At 42.7% G+C, this 25,824-nt stretch overlaps 1 protein-coding gene across 1 annotated transcript in view; it reads left to right on the plus strand.

Moving 5' to 3' along the window:
• Positions 1-25,824, plus strand: part of PTPRS (protein tyrosine phosphatase receptor type S) — a 684,599-nt gene that overhangs the window by 186,533 nt on the left and 472,242 nt on the right. Inside the window, exon 3 of the mRNA XM_075352599.1 lies at positions 21,218-21,363. Coding sequence (XP_075208714.1) covers positions 21,218-21,363 — 146 coding nt within the window. The remainder of the gene's footprint in view (positions 1-21,217; positions 21,364-25,824) is intronic.

Genomic DNA, 25,824 nt, shown 5'->3' on the forward strand with positions numbered 1-25,824 from the left:
TCTCACTGCTAAAGCCGGCTATTTTACCTCACGCTCGTGAAGTGCACTCTCCTGCCTCTGATTCCTCTCGCTCTAGCTATGAGGTACGAGCCATAGTTGGTTCTAAGATGGTTAGAGGGTGCAGGTTCTTCTTGATAGATTGGGAGGGCTATGGCCCGGAACATCGCTCTTGGGAGCCTGAGGAGGCTGTCCATGCTCCCGACTTAGTTGCCGATTACCTGCGTCGCCGGGAGGGGGGCCCTTGAGGGGGAGGTACTGTTACGGTTGCTGCGAGCACTGGAGACTATGTCCAGATTCCTTGCTACTGCACATGTGCGAGCGCCGGAGACTAAGTCCAATCTTGGAGCCATTGCACATGTGCGGGTGACATCATCGCTGACACGAGGTCACATGTCTCTGACACCTTCTATGCCGATTGGTCGCTGGTCATGTGCTTGTGACATCTTGCTCGGTGATAGGCCAGCATGACGTCACTCCTGTCGTTCTGGCAGCGGATTGGCTCTGGTGTCCTCCATCTTGGATGAGGCACAGAGTCTATATAAGACCCTGACACACGCCGCATGGTGCTCAGTCCTCTTGGTTCATGCATATGAGTAGACGCTCTGTGCGCGTTCCTCTAGGCATTCCTCTGTCTATGCTAGGTGAGCGCTACCGGCAGGGTAGCGTTCTTATACCTTACAGCTTCAGCTGGTGTCCGTATCCTTACCTCTTAGGGGAGCGGACATAGGCAGGTGCCTGAGGCACATGGTCTGGCTGGGCCTTGTGATTCTACTCGTAGGTGGACGTTGCCGCTAGGGTAACGTTCCTTATACTGCGTCTGGCAGTTCGTACCCTCGCACACTAGGGGAGCGAACAGAGGTAGGAGCTTTGTGCGGCTTACGCTGCTGTTCGTCTCTTTTGCACCACTAGAAGAGCGGACCTAGGCAGGTGCCATATCTAGTGGTTCGTGTCCTCGCACACTAGTGGAGCGAACGCAGGTAGGAGCTTTGTGCGGCTTACGCTGCTGTTCGTCTCTTTTGCACCACTAGAAGAGCGGACCTAGGTAGGTGCCATTTCGCACACATTGCCTTTGTCTCTGTGATTATTAACAGAGATCATTCCACACACCCTCCAAGTAACGGAGGAATTGCTTTACTTACTTATTATATCCTTCTGTGAGTTAACAGAGGTATTGCACTCTGCCATAGTCTGCAGCAAAGTCTTTGCACGGTGGACCCTGACTGTCTGATACTCCTTTCGGTTATTATCAGACAGCCCCCCGTAACACTATGCCTCATCCAAGATGGAGGACACCAGAGCCAATCCGCTGCCAGAATGACAGCAATGACGTCACGCTGGCCTATCACCGAGCAAAGCGTCACAAGCACATGACCAGCGACCAATCGGCATAGAAGGTGTCAGAGACATGTGACCACGTGTCACAAGCACATGACCAGTGGCCAATCAGCTTAGAAGGTGTCAGAGACATGTGACCTCGTGTCAGCGATGATGTCACCCGCACATGTGCAATGGCTCCAAGATAGGACTTAGTCTCCAGCGCTTGCACATGTGCAGTATCAAGAAATCCGGACATAGTCTCCAGAGCCACAGCAACCGTAACATCGGGTATGAAATTACTTGAGAGCTATAGTTCCAAAATGATGTCACTCTTGGGGGGTTTCTGCTGTTTTGGAACCTCGGCAGCTCTCCAAATGCAACATAGCATCTGCAATCTATTCCAGACAATTGCACAGCAAATTGTTTGTCCGTTTTTTCCAGTTACCCTTCTAAAAATGAAAAATTTGGGGATAAAACTTCATTATTGTGTGAGAAATGTATTTCTCTACTTTCATAGTTCAATGTTATTAAATTATTTGAAGCCTTTGTGGGTTCAAAGTGCTCATCTCCCCTCTAGATAAATTCCTTGAGGTGTATAGTTTCCCAAATATGGTCACATGTATGGGGCTTGTAATGTTTAGGCACCTCAGGGGCTCTGCAAACGTGACATGGCATCTGCTATCAATTCCAGCCAATTTTGCTCCTGAAAACTCAAATGGTGCTCCTTCCCTTCTGAGCCCTGCCGTGCGCCTAAACAGTAATTTTCCACCAAATATCAATGTACTTAGGAGAAATTGCGCAACAAATTCTATCATCCAATTTTCTCTTGTTACCCTTGTGAAAATGCAAAATTTGCGGCTAAACAAACATTTTTGTGGGGAAAAAGTAGAGTGTTTATTTTTTCCTTCCACATTGCTTTCATTTCTGTGAAGCACCTAAAGGGTTAATAAACTTCTTGCATGTGGTTTTGAGCCTTTTGAAAGGTGCTGTTTTTTAAATGGTGTCAGCTTTGGGTATTTTCTGTCATATAGGTCTCTCAAAGTCACTTGAAATGTGTTGTGGTCCCTAAAAAAAAATTGGTTTTGTACATTTTTGTGAAACGAGAAAATGCTGATAATATTTTAACCCGTCTAACTTCCTAACAAATAAAAAATATGTGTACAAAATAGTGCAGATGTAAAGTAGACATTAAGCAAATGTTATTTGTTAAAGGGACTCTGGCAGGACATTTTTGCTATGTAATCTGAAGTCAGCATGCTATAAGAATAGCATGCAGTTTACAGCCAGCCTTATTTCAAAGAGTATTTTTGTTTACCTGTTATGTTAGTTTAAGCCTCTTAGCGTTATCATTATTGGGACCCAGCAGCATGTGATCTGTAGACCAACTCCGACCACTTTTGTGATTAGCAGCTTCTGTCTATGGAAATGTACACTGAAAGCCTGGTGTATGGGTGGGGGTAGCTCCCAGAGCTCTGCACAAGAAATGAAATCTTTCGCTATGGCAGAATGGCTGCAACCTGTAATCTAAGTGATACCCCATTAAATTCAAAATCTCTTTGCTTACATCATGCTGCTCTCAGATGAGGTAGCAGAAACCTGCTGACAGATTCCCTTTATTTATTTTGCGTGGTATAAGTATCTGGTTTAAAAATTGAAAGTTTAAAAATTGGCACATTTTCACATTTTTTGCCAAATTTTCGATATTTTCCACCATTAACATGAAGTACAACATGTCACTAAAAACACTCTCAGAATCACTGGGATATGTTGAATACTTCCAGCGTTATTATCACATAAATTGATGCCTGCCAGATTTCAAAAATGAGGTTTGGTCCTGAACGTACAAAGTGGCTTGGTCCTTCAGAGGTTAAATGGAGAGTCTGTGTTACATTAAGGGGTTATGTCTGAAATATTTTGGGAATCTATCTATATATATACAGTTAGGTCCAGAAATATTTGGACAGTGACACAAGTTTTGTTATTTTAGCTGTTTACAAAAACATGTTCAGAAATACAATTATATATATATAATATGGGCTGAAAGTGCACACTCCCAGCTGCAATATGAGAGTTTTCACATCCAAATCGGAGAAAGGGTTTAGGAATCATAGCTCTGTAATGCATAGCCTCCTCTTTTTCAAGGGACCAAAAGTAATTGGACAAGGGACTCTAAGGGCTGCAATTAACTCTGAAGGCGTCTCCCTCGTTAACCTGTAATCAATGAAGTAGTTAAAAGGTCTGGGGTTGATTACAGGTGTGTTGGTTTTGCATTTGGAAGCTGTTGCTGTGACCAGACAACATGCGGTCTAAGGAACTCCCAATTGAGGTGAAGCAGAATATCCTGAGGCTGAAAAAAAAGAAAAAATCCATCAGAGAGATAGCAGACATGCTTGGAGTAGCAAAATCAACAGTCGGGTACATTCTGAGAAAAAAGGAATTGACTGGTGAGCTTGGGAACTCAAAAAGGCCTGGGCGTCCACGGATGACAACAGTGGTGGATGATCGCCGCATACTTTGTTTGGTGAAGAAGAACCCGTTCACAACATCAACTGAAGTCCAGAACACTCTCAGTGAAGTAGGTGTATCTGTCTCTAAGTCAACAGTAAAGAGAAGACTCCATGAAAGTAAATACAAAGGGTTCACATCTAGATGCAAACCATTCATCAATTCCAAAAATAGACAGGCCAGAGTTAAATTTGCTGAAAAACACCTCATGAAGCCAGCTCAGTTCTGGAAAAGTATTCTATGGACAGATGAGACAAAGATCAACCTGTACCAGAATGATGGGAAGAAAAAAGTTTGGAGAAGAAAGGGAACGGCACATGATCCAAGGCACACCACATCCTCTGTAAAACATGGTGGAGGCAACGTGATGGCATGGGCATGCATGGCTTTCAATGGCACTGGGTCACTTGTGTTTATTGATGAAATAACAGCAGACAAGAGTAGCCGGATGAATTCTGAAGTGTACCGGGATATACTTTCAGCCCAGATTCAGCCAAATGCCGCAAAGTTGATCGGACGGCGCTTCATAGTACAGATGGACAATGACCCCAAGCATACAGCCAAAGCTACCCAGGAGTTCATGAGTGCAAAAAAGTGGAACATTCTGCAATGGCCAAGTCAATCACCAGATCTTAACCCAATTGAGCATGCATTTCACTTGCTCAAATTCAGACTTAAGACGGAAAGACCCACAAACAAGCAAGACCTGAAGGCTGCGGCTGTAAAGGCCTGGCAAAGCATTAAGAAGGAGGAAACCCAGCGTTTGGTGATGTCCATGGGTTCCAGACTTAAGGCAGTGATTGCCTCCAAAGGATTCGCAACAAAATATTGAAAATAAATTTTTTTTTTTTGGGGTTTGGTTTATTTATCCAATTACTTTTGACCTCCTAAAATGTGGAGTGTTTGTAAAGAAATGTGTACAATTCCTACAATTTCTATCAGATATTTTTATTCAAACCTTCAAATTAAACGTTACAATCTGCACTTGAATTCTGTTGTAGAGGTTTCATTTCAAATCCAATGTGGTGGCATGCAGAGCCCAACTCGCGAAAATTGTGTCACTGTCCAAATATTTCTGGACCTAACTGTAATTGCCTTATTCTGTCTGTCTGTCTGTCTTTCTGTCTGTCTTGCTCCAAAATTGTGTCACCGTGACAGTGTCACCGTGACAGTGTCGTTAGAATGACAACTGTCGGATTGGCTGCAGGGCTCGGCCTGGCCCCGCCCCCCCCACGGATTGGCCGCTCGCCTCGGTCTGGCCCCGCCCCCCGCATGGATTAGCCGCTCGCCCCGGCCCTCCGCACACATCGCCCGCTCCAGTGTACACCGGCTCCCAGTACGCATATGCTGCGGTCAATAATGAAGTGTCATGCAGCGGTGAAAGAGTTAAAGACACTGCAAAACACTTCATTATAGGCAGCGGGCACCCCCAGAAGAGAGAAGACAGAAGAAAGAAGACCCCGCAGTCATACTCACCAGACGCCGACCGGGAGCAGGTGAGCGCATCAAGGTCCTGCAGCGGCGGAACACACACACACGCACACATAAGAACAGACACACACACATCAGATCACACTCACTCACTCTCACACACACCTCACACACACATCAGATCGCATCCACACACAACAACATTCAGTGATATCGCTTGGTGGCGATACTGTGCGTGCAGTGACCTTCCAGGACCTGCCAGAGGATCACATGGCCGGAAGCATGTGGTATCTCCAGATGTTGTGAGTGTGTGAGCGGGTATGTGCGATATCGTCAGTGTGTGTGTGCGTGTATGCGATCGGATGTGTGTGTGTGCGTGTATGCGATCAGATGTGTGTGTGTGCGTGTATGCGATCGGATGTGTGTGTGTGTGCGTGTGTGTGTGCGTGTATGCGATCGGGTGTGTGCGTGTATGCGATCGGGTGTGTGCGTGTGTTCTGATGTGTGAGTGTATGCGATCGGATCTGTGAGTGTCGGCAGAAGGCAGAGGAGTACGGCGTGCAGCACAGCTGCTGGGACCGCCCACCGGAGGGCACAGGGAGAAGTGGGGTGTGAGTGTATGCGATCAGATGTGTGCGTGTATACTGTCTGATGTGTGACTGTGGAGCACGATGGGGAGTGCGCAGCATGGGGGATGGAGCACGATGGGGGGTGCGCAGCATGGGGGATGGAGCACGATGGGGAGTGCGCAGCATGGGGGATGGAGCACGATGGGGAGTGAGCAGCATGGGGGATGGAGCACGGTGGGGAGTGCGCAGCATGGGGGATGGAGCACGATGGGGAGTGAGCAGCATGGGGGATGGAGCATGGTGGGGAGTGCGCAGCATGGGGGATGGAGCACGATGGGGGGTGCGCAGCATGGGGGATGGAGCACAATGGGGGGTGCGCAGCATGGGGGATGGAGCACGATGGGGGGTGCGCAGCATGGGGGATGGAGCACGATGGGGAGTGCGCAGCAGGGGGATGGAGCACGATGGGGAGTGCGCAGCATGGGGGATGGAGCACGATGGGGAGTGCACAGCATGAGGGATGGAGCACGATGGGGAGTGCGCAGCATGGGGGATGGAGCACGATGGGGAGTGCGCAGCATGGGGGATGGAGCACGATGGGGAGTGCGCAGCATGGGGGATGGAGCATGATGGGCAGTGCGCAGCATGGGGGATGGAGCACGATGGGGAGTGCGCAGCATGGGGGATGGAGCACGATGGGGGGTGCGCAGCATGGGGGATGGAGCACGATGTGGGGTGCGTAGCATGGGGGATGGAGCATGATGGGGGGTGCACACCTCCCCCCAAAACACACACACAGTGCCACACGCGCACCGCACAACACCCCACACACACTGGGAACCACAAACACCACCCTACACAGACACCCACACACAGACAAAGCCGCACACAGACAACACTCAACACACAAACACCACGGCATACACAAATATACCCACATACCGCGCAACACACACACTGCACAAAACATACCTCCCCCCAAATCACACACACGCACTCCACACCCACACAAACCGCGCAACACACACAGCACCACACACACAGAATGCTGCAGACACACAGCGCTCCACAAACAACGCAACACACACAACGCAACACACAAACAACACCGCTCTCACACCCCCCCACCCAGACAACACCCAGAACATTTACAGCACCCTACACAAACACTGGCAACTACACACAACAACATCAATATATATAACAAAAAACATACATTAAAGTGAACCTGTCATCAGAAATTTAGCTATAAAGCTAAAAGTTCCCCCCTCTGCAGCTCCTGGGCTGCATTCTAGGAAGCTTCCTATAGTTCTTGTGGCCACTTTTATACCAAAATAAACACTTTGTAAACTTGTACCTTTTCTTATGCAAATTTCGTAAATCTTCCATGGGGGCGGGCTGCCTGGGGTCCGTTGCTGTCCTCCTGCCGATTTACGCCGCCCCCAAATCCTGAATTTCAAAGCTCAGGACGCCGCCCCTGGGTGCCCGTGGTCCCGCGCATGCGCTGTTCCACTGTAGTGGTGCCGTGCACTGTGTGCACGTGTGACCGCTGGTGACGCTTTGCGCGGGCACGAGGTTATGGGCGGCGCTGTGAGTGTCATCAGCAAGTGCCGCCCATAACCTCGTGACCGCACTTTCCCCTATTACTCCAGCGTTATGCGCAAGCGCTCGCTGGCCAGATGACCGGACGTCACCTGCTGCTGAGCAGGATGGGAAAGAGGTGACGTCCGGTCATCTGGCCAGCGAGCGCTTGCGCATAACGCTGGAGTAATAGGGGAAAGTGCGGTCACGAGGTTATGGGCGGCACTTGCTGATGACACTCACAGCGCCGCCCATAACCTCGTACCCGCGCAAAGCGTCACCAGCGGTCACACGTGCACACAGTGCACGGCACCGCTACAGTGGAACAGCGCATGCGCGGGACCACGGGCACCCAGGGGCGGCGTCCTGAGCTTTGAAATTCAGCGTTCGGGGGCGGCGTAAATCGGCAGGAGGACAGCAACGGACCCCAGGCAGCCCGCCCCCATGGAAGATTTACGAAATTTGCATAAGAAAAGGTACAAGTTTACAAAGTGTTTATTTTGGTATAAAAGTGGCCACAAGAACTATAGGAAGCTTCCTAGAATGCAGCCCAGGAGCTGCAGAGGGGGGAACTTTTAGCTTTATAGCTAAATTTCTGATGACAGGTTCCCTTTAACTACACAATAAATTCTAGAATACCCGATGCATTAGAATCGGGCCACCTTCTAGTATTACATAAAGGTCTCTGTATCCAGCATTTGGATGACAAATTACCCAGACATGAAACAATGTTGTCCCAGACTATAATAAAACTTAGCTTTATTTGGTTTGCTTATGAAAAAAATAATTACCAGTTTCCCGATATATACAAATATGGTTTGTATATATTGACTGCCTACATGAATGCCTGTAGTAGATTAGCTGTGTATTCAATAGTGAATTCTGAGCGGCAGCATTTATTATTCAGGTTGACTTGCCTGTATATGCAGATATCACAGTGTCTCCTTCATTCATTACAGCAGAATGCTGCAGTGGTACAGACACTCTAAGTGATGCCAGCAATTCCTGGCAAAGCAGATTATCAACTGCTCAGAACGGTTGCAGCCTGTTCCCACACAGTATTTATGTGTTAATCAGTGCTGAATTCTGCCATAGCATCGCAATTTGAAATGAAAAAAGTGTCTCCCCAACATGTTTAATTCTGTCAGGGGTTATACTGGTTGTGAGGCTACTATAGACCCTAACAGCAGCAAAAAGCTGTTATCACCTCCCTACTGAGGCAGTCGGAGCCCTCTCCACACAAACAATTCTGCGTACCAAAGAGCTATAGCCAGCCTATTGTTTGCTTCCTGATTGATTGCCTTTTAAGCCAATCATATGCTTAGCCTGATCGACCAGTCATTACTGAGAATAAAACACACCACATTCAGCTTCACTGACAAGTATGTCTATCCCCTTAACGACCACCAATATGCATTATAACGGCAGCCAAGGGGCCTTATTCCCTCATCGCTGTTTTAAAACAGCAATTGGAAATAAAGTATATAGCACTTCCCGCTGCTGAAAATTACACAAGTGACAGCTGTCACCCTGGAACCAATTGGGAGAAATAATCCCTTAAATACCAGGGTCAATGACAACGGCAGTATCTAATTGTTTAAAAGGGTGGTTAAAAGACAGGATCAGCCCCCCGCAATCGTAATTGTGCCGATCTTTGTGATAGTATCGTGAGGTCATCTGATGACTCCTATTTGTTCATGTTCCAAAGTTGGACTAAGTGAAAAAGTTAAAAAAAAGTGAAACACGATATGTAAAAAGGAAAGAAAAGCACAAAACAGTGCACAAAAATCTCGAAAACCCGTTTCGCCACTAAAAATGCAGCCTTTGTGTTAAAACAAAAATAAACAAAAAAAGTACACACAATTGGTATCTCCGACCCATCTATAAAACTGTCTTGCTATTTATAGAAGAGAAATATGGCGCTCCATTCTGGATGGTGGTGCTCGGGTAGGATCCCAATCCGTATCAATATGCAAGAAGAATCCGGAACTCAAATTGCAATGAAAATTAAGTCTTTGTTATACAGCTCAAGTGTACAGTGTGTAAAACATGACGTTTTGGTCTATCCGACCTTCATCAAACCCACACACAGGAGATAAGCCCTGGGACAACAAGTGAAGTAAAGCACTAGGTTAAGTAGTCCCCCCATATTATGATACCTAACACAGATCAAGCTCATGGCAACAGGCTGCAGCCCCCAGCCGCATGCTTATCTTGGCTGTGTACCAAAATAAAAGGAACCGCGTGTGGCTTTTTTTTTAATTATTTAAATAAATCATTTTAAAAATCGGCGTCCAGTCGCCCCAAATTTTGATACCCAGCCATGATTAAGCTCGACAACTGAGGGCTGGTATTCTGAGACTGGGGAGACCCATGGTAATTGGGTCCACCCAGCCTAAAAGTAGCAGCCTGCTGCTGCTCAGGATTGTCGCATCATTAGATGCCTCAATTCCAGCACTATAACCGGCTCTTCCCGATTGCCCTGCTGTGGTGGCAATCAGGGTAATAAGGGGTTAATTGCAAATCACAGTTATGAGACCACTTCCAATATTAATCTGTAAGAGAAAGTAAATAAACACAAACACCGAAAAAATACTTTATTTGAAATAAAATACAAAAAAACACCCTCTTTCACCACCTTATTAACTCGAAAAACACTCCTGCAGGTCCGACATAATACAAACAAGGTCCAGCTCTGCTGCATCTGAAGTCAGAGCGCAATCATGGAACTTGACCGCTCACTGTGTACTTCAGGTAGAGATTGACCAGCGATGAGCAATGACATCACTGACGTTAGTTGCGGCCACAAGCTGAACGTTCCCATGGCCCTCAACCTGTTATCGCAGCTAACCTGGGCAGCTGCAGGCTACTAATTTTAGGCTGGAGTTTTTCTTCAATTTATTTGTTTAATTATTAAAAAAAAAAAAAAGAAAGCATGCAGCTTCTCTTATTTTGTTACATAGCCAAGATAAGCACACGGCTGGGGGCTGCAGCCTGTTGTCATGAGATTTATCTGTGCTATTTATCATAATATGTGAGTACCCTATGCCAATTTTTTTATCTATTTATTTTTACTGCACGATATAGACCTGCAGACCGGTTCTGTGAACGGAAGCGTCAGACACACTGTAACTAAGCGTGGGGGCGTGTCTGACTGCAACCAATCACAGATGCCGGTGGGCGGGGAAAGCAGTGCATATGCAGTGGAGCAGCCCCGGAAGTGAATGAGCTGCAGCAGGAGCAGTTACAGCCACTACGGTGACTCGGTAACTATAATGCGCTTGCTTTATTATTTTTTCCTTTTTTTTTCCATTACGTTTTTGTATTTTCCAAGTACCGGATCAATACCTGGAATTCCCTGAGAATTCCGGGCTCGGCACTCGGGTCCATTTGAAACCTGCGTGGATCCGTACTTTTACAGTCTGGGTCCACCCACCACTACCAACTAGTCGTTTATGATTATATACAGGGCATCACCATATTTAGGAGAAGTTGTGAAATAAATTGTGGGGTCCAGTTTCACCTATTAATCCTTCTGTAACTGACAAATTTGCAACTAATAAAAAAAATTACATTTTTACTATTACAATGTTATATTTCGCAATGTTTTAAAATTCTTTGAGGCTCCTCTGGGTTTAAAATAGTCAATATTCCCATAGATGAATTCTTTAAGCAGTGAAGTTTCCAATATGGGTTTTTTGCTTATCTAGCAACTTAGGGTATTGAAAGTCATTTCAAATGGCAACTTTCTGGCTTTAAGAAACACTAAAAAAAAAATCATGAAAACATAATGTGCTAGCCAGTAACTGTTACTTTTCAAGACCAAACAGGGGGAAAAATTATGGAATCACTCAATTATGAGGAACAAATTATGGAATGATGAAAAACAAACAAACAAAAGAACACTCCAATACATCACTAGTATTTTGTTGCACCACCTATGGCTTTTATACAGCTTGCAGTCTCTGAGGCATGCACTTAACAAGTGAGAAGCAGTACTCTTCATCAATCTGGCCCCAACTTTCTCTGATTGCTGTTGCCAGATCAGCTTTGCAGGTTGGAACCTTGTCATGGACCATTTTCTTCAACTTCCATCAAAGATTTTCAATTGGATTGAGATCTGGACTATTCGCTGGCCATGACATTGACCTTATGTGTCTTCTTTCAAGGAATGTTTTCACAGTTTTTGCTCTATGGCAGGACACAGTATCAGCTTGATAAATGATTTCATCATCCCCAAACATCCTTTCAATTGATGGAATAAGAAAAGTGTCCACAATTTCAATGTAAACTTGGGCATTTATTGAAGATTCAATGGCAGCCATTTCCCTAGTGCCTTTACCTGACATGCAGTCCCATATCATCAATGACTGTGGAAATTGACATGTTCTCTTCAGTCAGTCATCTTTATAAATCTCATTGGAACGACACCAAACAAAAGTTACAGCATCATCATCTTGCCCAATGCAGATTCAAAATTGCTTTTCCTTAGCCCACTGTAACCTTGTTTTTTTCTGTTTAGGTGTTAATGATGGATTTTGTTTCGCTTCTCTGTATGTAAATCCAATTTCTTATAGGCGATTTCTTATAGTTCAATCACAGACATTGACTCCAGTTTCCTCCCATTCGCTCCTCATTTGTTTTGTTGTGCATTTCCTGTTTCAGAGACATATTGCTTTAAGTTTCCTGTCTTGACGCTTTGATATCTTCCTTGGTCTACCAGTAAGTTTGCCTTTAACAACCTTTGTTGTTTGTATTTGGTCCAGATTTTAGACACAGCTGACTGTGAACAACCAACAAGTTTTGCAACATTGCTTGATGATTTACCCTCTTTTAAGAGTTGGATAATCCCCGCCTTTGTTTCAATTGACATCTCTCCTGTTGGAGCCATGATTCATGTCAGTCCACTTGGTGCAACAGCTCTCCAAGGTGTAATTACTCCTTTTTAGATGTAGACTAATGAGCAGATCTTATTTGATGCAGGTGTTTTGGGAATGGAAATTTACAGGGTGATTCCATTATTTTCACCTCAGAATTTAGTGATTCCATAATTTTTCTCCCTGTTTGGTCTTGAAAAGTAACCGTTACTGGCTAGCACATTATGTTTTCATGATTTTTTTTAAGTGTTTCTTAAAGCTAGAAAGTTGACATTTGAAATAACTTTAGTTTTGTGCCATGTCTGTGATCTGCTTTTTTTTTAAACAAAAGTAAATAACTGAATGAACATCCTCAGAGCCAGGTGAGTCCATAAGTCCATTAGTCCACCAAAAAAACATAATTCTGGCATTTTGATTCTTTTCTCACTAGCCCTTTGCCGATCAGAGTAATTTATTTTATGTTTTGAACATTTCTGAACATGGCAATACAAAATATGAAAATATGTTTTGTTTTTTATTGTTTTATTTGTAATGGGGCAAAAGTGGAGTGATTTGTTTTAGGGTTTTTATGTTTTTTTTTCTATTTTTAAAAACTTTTTTCACAATTTTTATTGATTTTACTAGTCTCTTTAGGGGACTAGTAAACTATGGCTCAGTAGTTATCTCTACAGTCTTGTAGAGCTGGAGTTCTAGGTTCAAATCCCACCAAGGAAACATCTGCAAGGAGATTGTATGTTCTCCCCGTGATTGTATGAGCTCCCTCCGTTTTGCTCCCGCACTCCAAAAACATACTGGTAGGGAATTTAGATTCTGAGTGATGATTTCTGTTGTCACCGCATGATGATTTCTGAAGCTTGATGCGGATAAAAGTAGTAACAAGAGACTGAACATGTACACAGGTATACTGCTTTTACATTGCTATGCATTATGTTCTTTTTAGCAGCATTTTTTTCAGACAGGTTTCAGGTGGAATCCAACTAAAAAAGAAGTCATGTGCACATACCTTAAAGAGAGCCTATCAGCTAATACATGCTGCCCAATCTGTGGGCAACATGTATCAGGCATTGTACGATTTCAGCCAGGTGTGTCTGACTCCGAAACACTGTGGTGTTTTAGAGAAAACATACTCTAAAAGTTGCCAGGGGCTGAGCCATGCTGTAGAGTAGTGGGACAGGGGGATCCCGATGGCTTCTCCCCGCTCACTGCCCTGGATTGACAAGTCTCTGCCTATACGCGCACGTAGAAAAAGACATGTCAATCCAGGCAAGCAGGCAAGAAGAAGCTGCCGAGGACCCCCCTCTTTCATTAGTGTACATCGTGGCCTCAGTCCCTGGTGGCTATTAAAAGTTTTTCTATGAAACCCCGCTGCATTTCAAGGTCAAACATACCTTGCTGAAATTGTACAGTCACAACACAAATGACACAAATGGGTTGGAAAGGCTAATAAAGGTAACATCCTCACCTGTGACCTGTTTGCTTATAATCAGTCTGTGTGCATAAAAGCTGTGTGAGTTTCTGGGATCCAGCCAGACTCTTGCATCTTTCATCCAGCCACTGACATTTCTGGATTGTGAGTCGTGGGGAAAGCAAAAGAATTGTCAATGGATCTACGGGAAAAGAGATATGAACTGTATATACAAAAATATATCCAAGGAATTGATAATACCAGTCAGCAGTGTTCAAACTGTGTATAACAAATAGAAAATCAGGGGCCCTGTAAAAACCAAACTACGATCAGGTAGACCAACAAAACTTTGAGCCACAACTGCCAGGAAAATTGTTCGTGATGCAAAGAAAAACCCACAAATATCATCAGCTGAAATACAGGACTCACTGGAAACTAACAGTGTTGCTGTTTCAAGAAAGATGCACAATAAAGAGGCACTTGAAAAAAAATAGGCTGTATGGTTGAGTAGCCAGAAGAAAGCCATTACTGTGCAAATGCTACAAAGTATCTTGCCTACAATACGCCAAACAGCAGAGACAAACCTCCAAACTTCTGGAACAAGGTAATTTGGAGTGATCAGACAAAAATCAAACTTTTTGGCCACAACCCTAAACGTTACATTTGGAGAGGTGTCAACAAGGCCGATGATAAAAGGAACACCATTCCTTCTGTAAAGCATGGAGGTGGATCATTGATCATGTGGGGATGTTTGAGCTACAAAGGCACAGGAAACTTGGTCAAAGTTGAAGGAAAGATGAATGCAGCATGTTATCAGCAAATACTGGAGGCACATTTGCATTCATGAGTCCAGAAGCTGCGCATGGGACGTACTTTGACGTTCCAACATGACAACGATCCAAAACAAAAAGGCAAAGTCGACCTTTCATTGGCTATAGCAGAACAAAGTGAAAGTTCTGGAGTGGTCATGTACCGCCCCGCTTGCAGCAGCCGAGCTGCTCGGATCTGGACCTTCTTTGGGTGGCTCGATGGTCTCCGGACCCGGGGGTCTCGCGGTCACTTCAATTGAAAGGGGGTTAACGTTGTGTGGGGATTTTGGGTGATAAGTCCGTGACGCCACCCACGGTATGTGGTAATAATGGAAGTACCACCGCTACTTTGGTGAGCACCCAGGGCGTTGGGCTAGCAGCCGGATGTTATTAACCCTCCAGGGTAGGGATGGATGCCCCGGGGCCTGGTGACGGGGTGCTGGGGAGATGGCGGCTGCAGGGACCGGCTTACTCAGTTGGACCGGGGGATGGTGCTGTACTCACTGGTCGATGCAATAACTCACACAGAGTCCAGTACTTAACCAGAATTTGCTGGTATTCGTGAGCCTTTGGTACGGGAGTGTTCGGATCCCACACCCGGTACAAGAAGCAGGGCCCTCTCTCTTCTGCACTCCAGCTATGAGTCACTTTCTCTGTTTCGGACAGGGGAAATCCTCTCTTTGCACAAGTCCGGGGTACCGTGCACACTACTGGTGGGCCACTACTCTGCCCTGGTCCACTACGGGTTCCCCTGAGCCTACTTTCCACTTCAGCTCCAAGAACTTTGCTTTTACTTTGCTTCACTTGCCCAGCAGCACAGGAGCTGCAGCCACTGTCTGCTCTCCTCTGTCCTCTTCCACCGACTGACTCTCAACTCCTCCCCTCCTGCTCTTTTCAGTTGCTACACTGGGGGGAAGGTGCGGCTGCCTCACTGTACCAGTGTGGGATCAGGTGGTACCAAGGAGGTTTAACTCTTTCTGTGACTACCTGGCTGGCCAGGGCGTCACAGTCATATTCAGTCTCCTGACCTCAATATCATTGAGCCACTCTGGGGAGAACTCAAGTTCATGCAAGAGTGCCCTGGAATTTACAGGAACTGAAGGCTTTTTGCCAAGAAGAATGGGCAGCTTTAAGATCTGAGAAAATAAAGAGGCTCATCTACAGCTACCACAAAAGACTTCAAGTTGTCATTGATGTTAGAGGGTGCAATACACGGTATTAAGTACTGGGGTATGTGAACTTTTGATCAGGCTCATTTTCATGTTTTTGGTTGTCATTATGATTTAAAAAGAGAAAACCCAGTAGTTTGACAATAAATGGCTTCACCAACCACTAACCATGAGTGGAAAAAAAGATTTTGTGTTATCATTCATATTCTCTGAAGAAAAGGCCAAGGAAGCAAAAAATCTGCCCTGGTATGTAAACTTTTGAGCATAACTGTATGCTGCTTGTGGATTGGGCAACACATATCAAATATCAGGTTAATTTTAGGGGGTTAAAAAGATTTTTTCATGGGAATACTTTTATAACTTGCCAAAAGAATGAAGTTTTGAGATTTTGCCATTTTGACTCCACCCAACCTAGAGAATCCTATTCCCAATTCTAAGCTGAGAGGTTCATTCATTTTTGGTTGCTTATTTGCCTAATACTTATTATTCTGACTCCATAACTATGCTGTGAATGTGGGGCTCGTGAGACACAATTTCTATGGATTTCTGTATGGACCAATACACAAGCTATCTGACGAAATCTCTTTAACTTCACTGCATGAGGTATGTATGAAAATATGAGAAGGAGGTTTATTTTTAAGCTGAATATGCGCAGTAGGCTGCGCAGTGGGCTTGCTTCCATTCCAAACAGAATCAAGATCCTTTAGTTCTCAAGATTAGTGAAGATTAGACTTCTCCCTATACTGTAGTTTCTGAATTATCCAGAAAAAGCCTTTCATGAACAATCCCCTTTAACTGGTCTTTCACATTCATTGTACCTCCTTCCCTTAAAATTTGGCAGCTGGTAAAAGTTGCTGATAGGCAACAGCTGAGGCTCACTATTAATAATGTGCTTGACCCATACCAGAGGGATTATGTTTCAGTTACGTAAAGCTCACATATGGGTACATTTTATAGATGATAAATAGCAATTTGTTTCCTGCCTGCATGTATATACTCAGCACAGGCTCTAATATTTATCTTTATCCATACTAAGTCTAATATGTTTTTGCTTATTAATATGCAGGTATAGAGCTTTATATACCAGTATTTTCCAACAGACTGAAATTTTGTGCATTCATCAGAACAGTATGGCCTCAATGTGTTGCCACACAATTCTCCATCACTGCCATACTCAGTATGTAAAAAGAGTAAGAATAGAAATAAAAGGGAAAGAAAATTGTTAAAACTGTTAAAAACCACATATACAAAATCTTGCAAAATGGCCAAAAACTGTTTTGCCACTAAAAAGTAGTTTTTGTGTAAGCACAAAAATAAAAAAAGTATGAAAAATTAAAACAAAAAAACCTGACAAATGTTGAGTAAAAAACTATTAAAAATTGTATATAAAAAAGAGAAACGTCAACTCATCCCGCATAAAAGATCACTCAGCTCTATCTGCAGAGAAGAAGTAAGAATGTTACAGCTCTCGGAATGTGGTGATGCCAAGACCAAATCTATTCTGTACAATTCTGCTTTTACAGTGCCAAAGTAACATATCATAAAAACCCTATGTAAGTCATAGCAGTTATCCTACTGACTCAAACAACAAAGCTGTCTTATTATCACGTTTACCATACAGGGAATGCATAAAGAAAAAAATCAGAACCATTCCAGACATAAACTGGCTCCTTAGGTCTGATTGGCTGCAGCACTAACCAGTATGGGCCTCCTCTGTTCATGGCTTAGAAACAAAATGTATGTTAGCCATTGTCATGGAGGGCCCATGACCCTGCTACTAAAGCTAGAGAGCCTATAATAGAATGCAATAATCAGAATCAAATCAGGGTTCTTCATACAAAGCAATTAACACCTTGTATTAAAGGGCTGGCACTTAGGGGCTCTGCAAATGTCGCCCTCAAACTATTCTGGCAGAACCTGTGCTTCAAAGGCCAAACAGCTCTCCTTCCTTCTGAGTCCTGCTGTGTACGAGATCAGAAGGCTTTGACAACAAACTGTGGGGTCCATTTTCACTTATTGCCCCATGTGAAAATTAAAAATGTGCAGCTATTATAACATATTGATGGTCAAAATATCATTTTTATTTCACAGCCCAATGTTTTAAAATTCTGTGAGGCACCTCTAGGTTTGAAATATTCACAACCCCCTGGATAAAGTCCTTGAGCTGTTCAGTTTCAGAAAGGGTTAATTTGTGGGCTGTGGAGAGGTTTCTGTTTCTGGCATCTTAGAGTCTATACTACTGTTGCCCACAATCTATTCAAAGTAAATCTGCATTCCAAAAGCCAAATGGTGCTTCTTCTCTTCTGAACCCTGGCTTGTACTCAAAGTTTAGTGTCTAACCACATACAGTCATATGAAAAAGTTTGGGCACCCCTATTAATGTTAATCTTTTTTCTTTATAACAATTTGGGTTTTTGCAACAGCTATTTCAGTTTCATATATCTAATAACTGATGGACTGAGTAATATTTCTGGATTGAAATGAGGTTTATTGTACTAACAGAAAATGTGCAATACGCATTTAAACAAAATTTGACCGGTGCAAAAGTATGGGCACCTCAACATAAAAGTGACATTAATATTTTGTAGATCCTCCTTTTGCAAAAATAACAGCCTCTAGTCGCTTCCTGTAGCTTTTAATGAGTTCCTGGATCCTGGATGAAGGTATATTTGACCATTCCTGTTTACAAAACAATTCCAGTTCAGTTAAGTTTGATGGTCGCTGAGCATGGACAGCACGCTTCAAATCATTCCGCAGATGTTCAATGATATTCAGGTCTGGGGACTGGGATGGCCATTCCAGAACATTGTAATTGTTCCTCTGCATGAATGCCTGAGTAGATTTGGAGCGGTGTTTTGGATCATTGTCTTGCTGAAATATCCATCCCCTGCGTAACTTCACCTTCGTCACTGATTTCTGCACATTATTGTCAAGAATCTGCTGATACTGAGTTGAATCCATGCGACCCTCAACTTTAACAAGATTCCCGGTGCCGGCATTGGCCACACAGCCCCAAAGCATGATGGAACCTCCACCAAATTTTACTGTGGGTAGCAAGTGCTTTCCTTAGAATGCCGTGTTTTTTTGCCTCCATGCACAACGCCTTTTTGTATGACCAAACAACTCAATCTTTGTTTCATCAGTCCACAGGACCTTCTTCCAAAATGACACCTTTTGTGTCTCCCCTGTTTCTTCATAGACTGTAAGCTTACGAGCAGGGCCCTCACTCCTCCTGGTATCTTAATTTTGTTATTTTGTATTGTCTCATATTGTTAATAGGGGGAAGGGTGAGCGACTTGTAACATTGAGAACAAAAAAACATTAATTTGCTTAAAATAAATTCAATCAAAAGTTATATCAAAGTATTAATGCATATCTGAAGAGAATACCACTGAAATAAAGAAAAAGCAATGAAAACATATATGTATTTATATATGCTGATATTTGTAGTTCAACAAATGGATAAATGAAACACTGTAAATTGAAATTGAGGAGAGAAGGATGGAAATGGAAATGTGTTAAAAAATGTATATTCTGGCAGATACCATAAGAACAAAAAGGGAACTGAACTCTTGTGAACTCAGCTGCCCGTGGGAATTGGAATTCCCCGAACAGCGCTTGTCTGAGAGCTCACCATGAGTTATACTGGAGCTTGTAATGAGAGTGTTAAGGGTTAATGAGGCAGAACCACCAGGGAAGCTCTGCTGGAACAAGTGTAGGAAAGGAGGAAAGTTTGTAATTGCCTCTAAAACAAGAATGGTGACAATTGCTGTAAGGAAATGAAGAGTACTATACAGTATATGAATAGATGGTTACTGTGTATGAATTAGTAATATGTGTGTACCCATCAATAAAGCGTAACAAATACAGGGAAAGAAAAGAAAAATGATCGATTGAAGTGATCTATTGTTAAAATTTGTTATTTTGAGAAAAAAAAAATAAAAAATATATATATATATATATATATATATATATAAATCTCATTATCAGGTTAAGTGGCGGGAACACAGTGTGAACAAGTGTACTAGAAATGATCTCATTGTTAAACAAGGATAATGACAGTTACTGTATGAAAATAAAATAGATGAATCCTCGTATAAATAGTTACTGTGTATGAATATGTGAATCTTTGACTTTCAGGCTCCATATCTCACCATCCACTACAGCTTTGAATGTGAGACTACCATTATTTTATAGACAATCATCTTGGCTATCTCATACATAAATTTGACTTGCAACTATTCAGCATATGATTAGTTATGCAGATTCCAGTCTGTCACTGCATTGTTACTGTTTTGCTCCTAGAAATCTAAATTTTACTTTTTATTATTTTGTTAGTATTTTGTAAATCCACCTTTGGCTTTTAGCACTGCCTGAATACTTCTGGGCATGCTTTCATTCACAATTAAGCATGTCTCGACTAAAATCAGATCCCAGCTGGTTTAGGTAGTGACCACTGGTGAAATGTATATAACTGTCAGCATCAACCTTTTTGAAAAACGTCTTGGTATGAATATGTGTTTTCTGGAAAATGGTGAGATCTAAAAAAAATATCAATATATTCATTGGATGCAGAGTCGGTGTAAAAAATAAACCCCAATTGTTTTCAATTCTAATAATTAATAATAAATAAATTCCAGGAAACACATATAGAATTGTCTCAAATAATAAAAAAATTGTCAATGACTCTCCATTAAAGAATATCTTCACTACATTGGGTATTCCAAATAAAAATACTTTAAAATAATCCCATGGCTAAAAATTAGCAAAGGTTGGTGCCGCTTAGTACCCATCGCCATCCAACATATCTGGTGGAACATATCCTTTTGAAATGTAAAGTAAAATGGTTATTTTTTTTAAATGAATGATAATCCCTAGTATGTAAATACGGTATGTATTAACAGCTCAGACCAATCCCATGTGTAATATTGGCGTAATGCTCTGACATCTAAAGTGATGAAGACAGATATTTTTCCATTCGATCCCTTGACTGAGAATGATGAATTTTGTAAAATCCCTCAGGAAACTGGGAAGTTGTACTACATGATGTTGCAGTTTTTTATCAATGCCAATATCCTGATTAAATATTTGGAAGTCCAAAATGAGTTGAAAATCTTGAACTTTGTGAAGGGGCGGAAAGAAAGAGCTTTAGAGGTTAATAGAGAATCATTATTTTCCAAAATATAATCAGATAAATTCAAAAAATGAGTAAGGAGTGAGGCTTTCTGAAAGTATATTTTTTCTTTTTTGATATTTTTGCCCACCTCTAGTTCCTCTGAAGGATTTTTTAGTTGTATTCTGGGTTTGGGGTGGAAATCTCCTGTAATCTGATGATTTTTTTTTTTGAGTAATAGCCCTGGGTTAAAAAGGCACAGTGCCAGAGGATTAACTGTAGTATTCTTAATAATGATAGTATTTTAGGTGAGGGATGCACATTTATATTTAGAATTGTTATTAGATAATTAAGTATGTGATCTGTACTGCCATATAGGCTCACATACACATAATGGTACTCACATTGCAGTAGTTAAATATGTTATGTTTTTTTCTCAAGGTGTCCCGGAGTTTATCAAAAGGCCCACTGATGAGATTGGTGTTTCTGGTGGCGTGGCTTCCTTTGTGTGCCAAGCTACTGGCGATCCCAAGCCCAGAGTCACCTGGAACAAGCGAGGCAAGAAAGTGAACTCCCAGAGGTTTGAGGTGAGTGTACGTTCATGTTAGACATCATGTTGAGTATGAGAAGAACGTTAACAGGTGATCATTGGAGAATTGTAAAAATGCACTCTAATTACATTTCCTCAGCCTCACGTTTAGACTAAAGAGTGTTAAGACAAACAGTAACCCGCCGTATTGTCTTTCTAGGCAGCATTTTAGCCTAATTAATTACCACAATTTTGTTCTTTTTGGGTGCCATAACCCAATCATTTTATGTATTACTTTGGTTGCTTGTCTTTCAACCCTCTTTAGTTAATTGTTTCTTGTATACTGTTATTCTTAACAATACAGCTAAGTTTGCTAAAGTTGCATTAAAAATTGTAATGGGTTGGCATTATCTTTAGGATGGGTCATTAAAGGGAACCTGTCACATGAAAAAACACTTGGAACCTGCCCAGCGCATTCACATGGAACCCTGCTGCTGGGAGGAAATGAACTTTATTCCTCCCAACAGTGTACGGGTTTTAGTCACGGTGGGGGTTCTGTCACCGCTTTGTGTATTGAGAGCAGCACCTGTAACCGAGCCCCCGCACATACTGACAGCCTCCTCTAATGCTGAGCTGCTGTCAGTCAGTGTGGCGGGCACAGTTACAATTGCTGCTCTCATTACACAGAGCGGTAAATGAATCTGCTCCGGCACCACCAGGATGATGAAACCCGTACGCTGCTGGGAGGAATAAAGTTTTTTCCTCCCAGCAGCAGGATTCCATGTGCAGGAGCCCGGCAAATTCCAAACACTATTAATTAGAAGATTAACCTCATATTTGCAGGTAGTGTTTCTTCACATGACCGGTTCCCTTTAATATCTGCAATCAGCTATTTTGAGTTCCGATGACTGCCAAATGTATACAGTTTACAGCTCCATAAATTGTTTAATGGATGTCACCGAGAATTACAGCTACTAAATGTGTATTGACAGCTATCTCTACAGGCACAGTTACGCAGGTAACACTATCAATCACTGACTAACGCCATCCACCAGACATGCTACAAACACCAGGGATTTCAATGAATAAAATACAAGTTTCCCACAAAATGAATATCAATCAGATCAGCTCCTCCTGCTCTATAACATCCTGCCTGCAGATCACATACCATTTTCACCAGGACAGGTTCCATTAAAATGGGAATTATTTTAGAATATAAAACAGTGATCTGTGTGGAAAAGAAGTAGCTCATATTAAGTATTTGCAACATGTAGTGTAAACCAACAGTGTCACCATGGCATATGTTTTGTGGATGGCTGTCTTATATCAGACGTTTGCAAAACCCTTGGTAAGAAAATTATTCTAACTTTTGGAAACTAACAATGCAAGCCTTCTATTAAACCTGTGATTGGCTGCAGCAGTCTTATGGAAGTGCTAGCATCACGAAGACTAACAGTGACTGCAGAAGCACCAGGATATAAGCAGCGGGGTAACGGTAAGGTGAGTATGAAATGTTGGAAATTATTTTAACCCTTTGTGAGCTGTTAAGAATAAAAACATTATGGAGTGCACAAACTATTAGTGATAAAAGTTAAAGGTTCAAATAGTGGAATGGTCTCTTTTCCAAGTTAATGTGATAAATTACATATGAAACTAATGCATAAAAAGTTGGTGTTACTGCCTTGTCAGTCGATTTAGCATCAGAATGTTAGGGTTTTCCTTGACCTCTTCCTTCCCCCTAACCTTTCCATAGAATCTTCAATCTTGTATCATCTCCTATCCCAGCAATGGGAAAATCTCTCTTCTGGATACAGATTTCATATTTTATCTATGAATTGAGAGTGAAAGATCAGTCCCATAGGAGAAAGGATAAAAAGTATCCATTAGATAAGTTACAAAGTTCCTAATCTTCATGTGTACTATTGGTTTATGAAGTAATTAAAACCCATGTTACTCTTTGAGACTTTAGACACTTACCAGTATTTTTAACTCCTTCACGATCTTGTGATTTTCCATTTTTTTGATATATGGGCTGTGTGAGGGCTTATTCTTTGTGTCTTGAGCTGATGTTCTTACTGATACCATTTTGGGGTAAATACAATGTTTTGATCACATTTTGCAATGTTGTGGTGGCACAAAATCTCATAATTCTGGCCTTTAGATTATTTTTCTTGTTACACAGTTTACCAGTTGGATTAATTCATTTTTTTATTTTGATAGAGCTGACTTTTTTGAATGCAACAATACCAAATATGTGTATTTTTAATTTTTTTATTGTTTTATTGTTAATGGGTCAAAACGAGGGGTGATTTTAACATTTGTGTGTTTTTTTTTTCATATTCTGAATAGTGAAGGGCGATCCCGATCTATAAAGATCGGGGATTGTACCGATCACATAGTGATCGTGTGCATGATCCCGATCACGAGCTTTCCTGGGAAGCTCGTGTTACAGATCAGGTACAAATCGGGTCCAGGGGCTGTAAAAAAAAGAAAAAAGCATATTATTAAAAAACATTATAATCATACTTACAGGTCCTGCGACGTGTCTGTCAGACCCGCTATCTCCCGGCCGCTGCTTCCGAGTCCGATCATTGCTGTGCCCTCCCGGTAACCACCGCTGACTAAAAGGAACTTCTGTGACATCATAACCATGTGACCAGTCAGGTGTGCATGTTGTATTACCTCATTGGCTACAGACTGGTCACATGGCTATGACGTCTCGCAAGTCTTGTTATCTGAACTTGGATTGTCAGTGTGCAAGTGTAGCATCACGGCGCACACTCTCCTGACATCAGCGGGTCAGCTGCATATATTTCCATGCAGCTGATGCGCTCCTGTCCGGAGAGCGTCAGATGCAGGGTGATGCAATGCGAGACTTCACGAATTATACCCTGTCAGCCTGCTTGATGTAGCAGAACTGACAATGTTCTCTGTTATGATCCGGAAACCGTGGTAGATTACAAAAAACTCCCATTGGTGAAAAAACACCAAGAAACAGGAGTAGGAGTAGTTGGAACCTGGGCTGACCGCAATCACCTATCAGACCACACTAGAAGTAGCCGTGAAGCGTTCCTAAAAACCTAGACGCCACGTCACAGCCTGAGAAACTAGCTACGCCTCACAGAATGAAATGAGAAAATCTACCTTGCCTCAGAGTAGTCCCCAAAGGAGTAGGTAGCCCCCCACATACAAAGATTATGGTGATATAGGAAGACACAATACTCAGATAGGAAAAATAGATTTAGCAAAGGCGAGACCCAACTAACTATATACAAAGGAAAGGAACTGATTGTGGTCAGTACAAAATTCCTGTACAAAAATACCAAACTCCTGATAGTAAAAATGGCCCTGGAGGTCATACGACCTCACCCCCACTATATCAGGTACTCCTGTAAACAATGGGAGAACAAAACACTAAAAAAGGACACAAAATACAGAAGAGCAAATAGTCAAATTAAACAGGGATAAAATCCCTTTACCTGCAGGAGAGCTAGCACAGGGGGAACCCCCATGCTCACAACACAAGAGAAACAGAACTTCACGTGCAAGAAAACAGATACAAAGCAAAACAAGAAAAAAACAACACCCTAAGTGTAAACCAGGAAGCAAGGCAAAAACATACAACATACATACAAAAAAATGCAATTATAACCGGCACCCGCAGGGCACAAAGTGCTCTCCTATATAGACCAGACTTGTCTGCAATAGGACTTCCCCAATTAAACGCCGACACGTGTCTGAGTCACAGGCTCAGATTCAGCATCACTACCATTCCTGGCCACTAGAGGGAGCTCCAGAAAAGCACCCACACAGACGACATTCACAACAGTTCTCTGCTTCTCACTGTGTATAGACTGTAAAGCACCTGGAAATGGCGCTAAGAAACAATGCGCCATTTCCAGGGGCAGCTGCGGGCTGCCGAGAATCCCAGCCCCCAGCTGGCTGGCTTTACCTGACTGCCGATCAAAATATGGCAGGAGCACACGCATTTTTTTAATTTTTTTTTTAAATAATTAAAAAAAAATGAATGGGCTTCCCTGTATTTTGATCGCCAGTCAGGTAAAGCCAGGCAGGTGGGGATGGGGGTGGCAGCCCATAGCCATCAGCTTTATCTGCGGTGAGAATCAAAAATACCGCGGAGCGTTACATAATTTTTTTAAACTATTTATTTATTTTTATATAACTATATATTGTGTACATATATATACATATACCGCGCTGGCAAAAACTAAGAGACCACTGCAAAATGTTCATTTTTTTTATTTTTCTCTTTATAGGTATATTTTTGAGTAAAATGTAAATTTCTCTTTTATTCTATAAACTACTTGTTACGGTTGCTGTGGCACTGGAGACTATGTTCGGATTTCTTGCTACTGCACATGTGCAAGCGCTGGAGACTAAGTCCTATCTAAGAGCCATTTCACATGTGCGGGTGACATCATCGCTGACACGAGGTCACATGTCTCTGACACCTTCTAAGCTGATTGGTCGCTGCTCATGTGCTTGTGACACGTGGTCA

This window comes from Anomaloglossus baeobatrachus, chromosome 1 (genome assembly GCF_048569485.1).
Source record: "Anomaloglossus baeobatrachus isolate aAnoBae1 chromosome 1, aAnoBae1.hap1, whole genome shotgun sequence".
NCBI lineage: Eukaryota > Metazoa > Chordata > Amphibia > Anura > Aromobatidae > Anomaloglossus > Anomaloglossus baeobatrachus.